At 33.0% G+C, this 8,106-nt stretch overlaps 1 protein-coding gene across 1 annotated transcript; it reads left to right on the top strand.

Annotated features, from left to right (window-relative positions):
* Positions 1-1,866: 1,866 nt before the first annotated feature.
* LOC149909082 (uncharacterized) lies at positions 1,867-4,737 on the top strand. The gene is made up of 6 exons (XM_090101519.1): positions 1,867-2,155; positions 2,455-2,629; positions 2,795-2,857; positions 3,080-3,139; positions 3,459-3,518; positions 4,135-4,737. The coding sequence occupies exons 1-6, from the start codon at positions 2,085-2,087 to the stop codon at positions 4,735-4,737; spliced, it is 1,032 nt and encodes a 343-aa protein (XP_089957645.1). The 5' UTR covers positions 1,867-2,084.
* The last annotated feature ends 3,369 nt before the right edge of the window (positions 4,738-8,106 follow it).

The following is an 8,106-nucleotide window of genomic DNA, read 5'->3' as shown; positions in this document are numbered from 1 at the left end:
ACGCGCCTCACTCCCGCCACGTGATCGTAGTGATGGACCTGACCAACGCTGTACTCGATATAAAGTTTAATAGAAGAACTATATTTTAACAAATTATTTATTTAACTTTAAAATTAAAACTCTTTTAAAAATGTATTATAAATAAATTTGTGGTGTGTTTTGTATGATACACTTTCTAATATTATGAATGCGAATGTATTATAGTGTAAATGTAAAGTATGTAATTTTACGATATATTTTCTGAAGATTTTTATAGTAGAATGGATAAAATGAAATAAAAAATGTGTGCGTGTACTAGAGTACACACGTAAGAAGTGAAACTTCTTTATGTCCTTATTTTTCAAAAAATAATTTACTATATACAATATTAAAGAAATACGTTAGTCACACGCTCGTCGCTACCTACTTAAATATTTACACCGGCCGCTGCTGCAACTCGCTCGCTTCGCTCGCTCGGCTCGTGCGGTAGTTCAAAAGTTAACCTAAGATGCTCGTCGCTTCGCTCCTCGCTACCTATTTACATATTCACACCGGCTGCTGCTGCAACTCGCTCGCTTCGCTCGCTCGGCTCGTGCGGTAGTTCAAAAGTTAACCTAAGATGCTCGTCGCTTCGCTCCTCGCTACCTATTTGAATATTTACGCCGGCCACTGCCGCGACTCGCTCGCTTCGCTCACTTGGCTCGTGCGGTAGTTCAAAAGTTAACCTAAGATGCTCGTCGCTTCGCTCCTCGCTACCTATTTACATATTCACACCGGCTGCTGCTGCAACTCGCTCGCTTCGCTCGCTCGGCTCGTGCGGTAGTTCAAAAGTTAACCTAAGATGCTCGTCGCTTCGCTCCTCGCTACCTATTTGAATATTTACGCCGGCCACTGCCGTTTTCAGCTTATAAAGGATTTCGACTTAGGCGGATTTTGATTGGACAGAGAGTTTGAGGTTTATTCTTATAAATTTTGAATTCATAAAATTATAATTGAACACCTGACACCAATCAAGCAAACATGTGTTTACGGGAGTCATAGATTTATTATCGTATACTCCTAAAATGTTTTCTAAGAAACAATAGTGTACTTACATTGTCGGCACGTTCTTAAAGTCGGTAACTTATTTTTGTTCGAACAATAGAGGTAATAAATTCCTAATGATCAAGTTGTAAAGGTTGTAAAATAAAAAAATATTCTATATTAAAACGTATATATAATATGTGCGTCATTAATTTCTGACTGTTACGAAATTTGGTGCAAAATAAAATAGTGTGTAAATAAAATTTGTAAAAAATCAATAAAATAAAACAATTGAGTAAAGATCTATAGGCATATTATGTATGTAAATATACAAGATTTGTATATTATATATTTATACAGGGAACTTCTCAACGTGTTATCTATGAAATTATACTTTTACTCAATTGTTTAATTTTATTTACACACTGTTTTATTTTGCACCAAATCTCGAAACAGTCAGAAATTAATGACGCACATAGTACATAATAATTAATATACATATACATATTAAGACAGAGGTTAAGCTTAAATAACTTGAAAAATAAATAACATGATCACGCCCACGTGTTGGTGTTTTAAAAAATTCAATCAAAAACTGAGAATAACTGTAAAAAAATAGTGTTTTTTCTTAATATGTGTGTGTATGTATTATCTTACAAGTGCAATGTATGATACATAAAGACATTTTAAGTTTGAAAAATCAGATGTTTTGCGCGAAGTGACAGTAGTACCCACCTCAACCAAAGAGTATAGTAATATAGAGGGAAAAGAGCGCCATCTTGCGTTCTTCTGTGCCAATCGTAGAGTGAGAATGAACCATAGAGGAGGCACTAAAATGACAAGTAATGCGTGAGAGAAATACACTTATGACTATAAAGCTAAGAGCAAGCGAGACAGAAACATTGTTTTTTGTTTCTCTCATGTTATGCGATTTCTTTTGTTGGGGACAAAGGCAGTTTGTCCCAAACAAGCGGCTACAGTCCATTGTTTTGCTAGTTTTCTGTTTTTTCTCGCTGTTAAGTGACTTCAAAGTTTAATAAACGTTGACAGTGATCTGTTTTAATCCGACTTTAAGTGAAAATATGGTGCGTTGTAGTGTGATTGGTTGTAAAAATCGGCCGGAACGAAGATTACCAAATATTACCTTTCACACGTAAGTAAACTTATTTGAAGTATATTGTTTTATAGAACTGGATATAGTTGATACATTTTCATTAACTCTAATGTGAAATTATCTACAAATATATAATATTTTCATCGAAATAGACGTAAACATTTTTTTGTGTTATCCGACTAAATTACGAAGTGTTCTTGTTGTTCAGGACGCCATTTGTTTTTACGTAGTTTCAAATTTATGGTATAATCATGTGATTAACATTAGGGATACCAGTACAGGGTAAAATTTTCCCCAAAATCGTGAAATGTTTTTTTAATATTAAATATGTTTTTTAGGTTTCCAAAAGAAACAAGTACATTAAACAGATGGATTCGAGCTACCGGAAGGAAGAACTGGTTACCAGGAAAAAGTCACAGAATATGTTCTATACATTTTGAGTCGCGTTATTTTCGAAAAACGAAAAAAAAAACCTATTTGATGCCCAATGCAATTCCAACACTTTTTACAACAGTGAGTAATTTTTGTGATGCATTTAGTTTGGATTTAAATGTTGTAGTTTAAATATTCATAGACCGATTTTGTTGCTACGTCTACATAATAAACAAAACAAGTTATTAATTTATTTTTATAGGGGTATATTTTCTATTTATACTAAATCAAATTTTATTTTTTTAGGATATTATTGTTGAGCGACTGAGTACTGCCCAACAATCAAAAGTCCATGGACCAGGTCTTAAGGTAAATTAATAATTTCATTGCACTTTCCCACGAGCAACAACACTGCACTATTTTAGAACTGCACGACATACCGTGGAGAGGAAGTTTATGAGGTGTTGTTGTGTATGTACACGGCTCATATGAATGTGTGAAGCCTGGATTAGTCACCGGTTTTTTTACACCTTTTATTTTGTACATGGATGTTCTTAGTATTATCTGATTCAACTAACTTAATCTTTTCAGGATGTTGTTGAGCTACCTAATACAAGAGAACAGTCGAAAACCCCTGAACCAAGTCTTGAGGTAAATTGATTATATTATAAAATTATGGTGAAATATATATCTATACTAATATTATAAAGCTGAAGAGTTTGTTTGTTTGTTTCAACGCACTAATCTCAGGAACTACTGGTCCAATTTGAGAATTTCTTTCGGTGTTAGATAGCCCATTTATCGAGGAAGGCTTTAGGCTATATATTATCTCAACAGACCAACAGGAGCGGAGCAATGCGGGTGAAACCGCGGGACATAGCTAGTTAGTAATAATTTCATTTGGGTACATTTTGTACATTTATGTTATTTGAATTTTCTGGTTTACCGAAGTTAAACTTTATCTTTACAGGATATTATTGAGCTACCTAGTACTAGCAAACAGTCGAAAGCCCCTGAACCAAGTTTTGAGGTATATCATTATTTCATATACAACAATAAATTAATGAATGAATACATTTATTTCTGAAACAATGAAGTAGAGTATAGTAATAATTTCATCACGCCGGTGCCAGCGCATGGTGACAGTGCTTGTGGCCGATCACGGGGCCAGGAGCAGGAGCCGCCGTTGTGAAACTATATAGTGCTCGCGCAATAACTAAAACCGTAGCAAATGTTAAAGAACAGCCGAAGTGATATCTTTAATGGCGTATAGGAAATGTTGCCACAGCGTGGTTTTATAGCGTGACCAAAAAATATATTTTGAAGAGTTACCGTGGGAGCACTGTAACTGTTTAGAGTTATTTGTATAAGTAGTATATTTTGTCTTATTTAGGTACATCTGTGTGGTCTTATATTTTTTAAAATTGTAAAATTATTTAAGTTGGAAAAGGAATCAAATCTACTACTATAATTGTGAGGGGAATCTAAAGCCTGTAACATAGTTTTGAAGTTTGAACTAATACATGCTTTAATTTCCCCAAATATATAAACTGTATTATTTTAATACTTTTTATTTAAAGATTTTTTTTCTATTATATATTTCTGTTTCAAGTTTGCAAAAAATAACTTAATATTTTTTTTTCCAGGTGGAAACACCGAGAAAAATCAAATTAAGAAAAAAATTAATAAATAAAGAACGTGTAGCCGAGCAAAGAAAAAAGAAAATTGCAGTATTGAGGACAAGGGCGTGGCGGTTAAAGAAAAAGAATGCAGAACTGTGCAGCATATTAGAAGATTTAAAAGCCCGATGTTTAATAAATCAAGAATCTGCTGATGTTTTGTCATCTATAGAAACGGCAAATAAGGACTTTTTAAAAAGATATATTTGTAAAGAATCCGCACCTAGGAAGTATTCTGTAGAGTTAAGAAAATTTGCATTAACTCTCCACTTTATAAGTCCAAGAGCCTACGATCATGTTCGAAAATATTTCAATACATGCCTTCCTCACCCACGAACTCTTTCACGGTGGTACCAGTGTATAGACGGTAGTCCAGGGATCAGTAAAGAATCTTTAGAAGCAATAAAACTACTCAAATTAGCTAATAGTATAGTGAATCCATTTCGCAAATTATTTTGCGCCCTATGTTTCGATGAAATGGCTATTAGAAAGCATGTAGATTTTGATGGTCAAAACTGTATAGGGTTTCTCAAATTTCTCAAATTCGGAGGCTACAGTAGAATTTATTAAAAATATAAATGACTTGTTTGACATATTAAATTCAAGAAATATGAATGCATATACACATAAAAAACCTCTATTCGAGGGAAACTTTTTAAATACTAAATTGATTCTTGAACAAATATATCAATATTTAATGAAGTTACATTTAGGTGGCATGCCCATCCTTAATACAAACCGAAAGACTGGATTTTTGGGCTTTATGATTTGTATACGAGGGATAATTTTTCTATACGAAAATTATGCCAGAAGTGAATCCTTACAATTTCTGTGTACGTATAAGCTTAGCCAAGATCACTTGGAGTATTTCTTTAGCGCGATTAGGGCTAAAGGTGGATTTAACAATAACCCTACAGCCAAACAATTTAAATCCGCTTTCAAACGGATGCTAGTCCATGGTGAACTTAAACACATCACTACAGGTAATTGCATTCCTCTACAGGAAATAAATATACTAACATATACCAAACCGGAAATTGCAATAAATAAAACCACAGAAAGAATTAAACTAATAGATGAAACTGATGATTCTGAGATACGTGACATTGATTTTATCCGCACTATGGATGACCACGACTATTTAAGTGATCCTAGTAAACTGACCGAATTTTCGAAACAAATTATTATTTATATCGCAGGGTTTGTTGTAAGTCAACTGAAAAAAGAACTTAAGTGTCCTGATTGTACGTCAGTTTTGACTGCGGATAAATTTAAAAGTTTCTTGTATAAAAAAGACAAGGGGGGACTGCAATATCCTAGTAAAGATGTAGTTGCCATTTGTACATTTAGTGAGAAAATTTTCCGTCAAAATAGAGATATGAGTAAGAAAAATTATTTTCATACTATTTCTCAAGAATGTCTCAAAAGATGCCTTAATGAAAATCTTTTTTCAAGAATAAGTGATCATTTTAAAAATCAATTATTTTTAGACTGTCACTATTCACTTTTAATTAAATCCATCTGCGGAAAATATATAAAAGTTAGGATGCACTATGCAACAAAAAAAATGTCTGAGGTGGATGACAAGGTACGCAACTTTTATAACAAGTTAATTTTATTTAAAGGTCAATAATTTTGAAGGTCAAGGATTCAACACCATCCTTAACTCTTAATTATAAGATTTTTTTTATGTTTGTATTAGTCATCACTACATAGTATAAAACAAAGTCGCTTTCTCTGTCCCTATGTCCCTTTGTACGCTTAAATCTTTGAAACTACGCAACGGATTTTGATGCGGTTTTTTTTAATAGATAGAGTAATTCAAGAGGAAGGTTTATATGTATAATAACACCCATTAAATAGTGGAGAAGTACTGTTATTTTTGAGGTTTCTAATGTGATGTCGTAAAAATTTACATTTTTCCGCTTACATTGCAAACGCTGGCTGAACCCTACGAGTTTTATCAAAATAATGTACTAAGTATTATACACATTGAAAAGGTCTACAGAAAAGTCCGCGATGGTATATGTCTATCTCTTATGGATAACCCACAATAACTTTTTTTGTCATTTACTTTTTACGACAAATAATGGCTAATTTTCGAAGCGATTTTAACCAATACAGCATTAATACTTAACCAATTAAATACCTTGAATACATTGTTCATTTGATATAGATATACAAGGTGAAAGGTAAGACATTTGAAAAATTTAGACAGGAGCTTCTACTCATGAAACTGAACAACTTTTGTTCTACAACTTTGCTGAATTCGTAAAAAAAATTGGACTTTGTAAGGAAACTTCGCTAATCAGCTGACAGATTTCCATACAAAGTCCAATTTTTTTTCTATATAATATAAATAGATATTATAATTATATATAATAATTATATAATAAGATATAATATAAAGTACCTAATGTCCGATTTATTCCAGATATTGATGCATGCCAAAAAGGAGGACTAGGCCTACTGGGGATACCTCTTTAAAAAAAACGCACCTAAGGTTCTTACCTCACAGGTGGTGTGGAAAAAGAACCAATACAATACAACAGTGAATATATATATATATATACTAGCGGTCCGCCCCGGCTTCGCCCGTGGTACATATTTCGCAATAAAAGGTTGTGCCAAATTTCATCAAAATCGGCCCAGTAGTTTATGCGTGAAAACCATACATACATACATACATACAAACCTTTCCTCTTTATAATATTAGTATAGATTTAAAAATTGCGGGACGTAGCGTTTGCGGCGGTACCGGCCAGCCGCCCGGCTATATATTTTATACCCGTGCGAAGCCGGAGCGGGCCGCTATGTTTTTATATACAACGTTCATAATTTTTCTGTAGTGTATTTACTATTCAGTATCAGCATTGCACCCGTGCGAAGCCGGGGCGGGTCGCTAGTTAAGTTAATAAATAACAAAATCTTTTCAAATCTGTCTTTTTCTTCATAAACCTATCTTACAAAAAAATACCCAAACATTTATAGATATTTTGCCAGTTTTTCGGATAAAAAGTTTTTGTAATAGTTGGCAACATTGACGTAAGGATTCGCCATCTCGTTCGGGTATACGCCGATGTGATCTCTAGTACATTCTCCCTCTACGGTGCCAATTATCTTTGAAGCGCCACCTACTTTTTTTCTCCAGAACTAATTGCATATATACATACCTATAGATAGGTATAATATAGGCTTCAGTATACCTACCTATACGTATGTATATATAGCTCATACTAAACAAGTTACCACTACAAGGCTCGTTTCAATATTTGATATCAATCCACAATCTACAATCTTAGTAATTCGCTGTAGTTGTCATTTTCGATCTAAAATTGTGGATTAATATGGAATATCGAAACTAGCCGTTGATTATTACCTGGATATATCGGGAAATAATGTTCCAGTTTAATGTTTATATAGGTAGGTAGCTTGTATGAAATATTCTACTAAAATTTGGTCTTTCATGTACATGAACATTGAATGAATACTACGTTGAACATTAAACTGACACATGCATGAACAAATAATACTACAAATAAAACCAATATTTTCTTTCATTTTCTATTTTTATAATGTCTTCTTTTTTTATAATAGTCTCTAGCAGCTAATTTTATCTCATCTTCGCCCTCATATTGAATTTTTCCACACAAAATTCGATTTACTGATTTGCACCAGCTGTAAATTAATATATTTATGGTGTTATTTAAAAAAAAATTAATTAATTGATCCCTATGAACGGGACATTTAAAAGGATAGGTCACCATCAAGTTACAAATTGCAATAATATTAATTTTTAAATTACTTTTGGGTACATTTTTGTACAATGTTGAAGTTGTTATCAATTGAATATCCTGGAAGCAACTGGCAAGCTCTTGGCTTGGATAACAGAGCCATTTTTTATTATTATATTCTTTCTTTTTGATAAAATCGTTATCT

This window comes from Colias eurytheme, chromosome 4, assembly GCF_061535395.1.
Source record: "Colias eurytheme isolate Ceu_HAF_F1 chromosome 4, ilColEury1 Martin Lab GWU primary, whole genome shotgun sequence".
In the NCBI taxonomy this organism is placed as follows: Eukaryota; Metazoa; Arthropoda; class Insecta; order Lepidoptera; family Pieridae; genus Colias; species Colias eurytheme.
This window is presented reverse-complemented; position numbering and strand designations above follow the sequence as displayed.

Bases quoted from the DNA above. Each gene is read 5' to 3' on its own strand.
- LOC149909082 (XM_090101519.1), top strand. From the start codon at position 2,085: ATGGTGCGTTGTAGTGTGATTGGTTGTAAAAATCGGCCGGAACGAAGA. The intron at 2,156-2,454 runs GTAAGTAAACTT...TATGTTTTTTAG, and splicing joins CCAAATATTACCTTTCACAC to GTTTCCAAAAGAAACAAGTA. The intron at 3,519-4,134 runs GTATATCATTAT...TTTTTTTTCCAG, and splicing joins CCCCTGAACCAAGTTTTGAG to GTGGAAACACCGAGAAAAAT.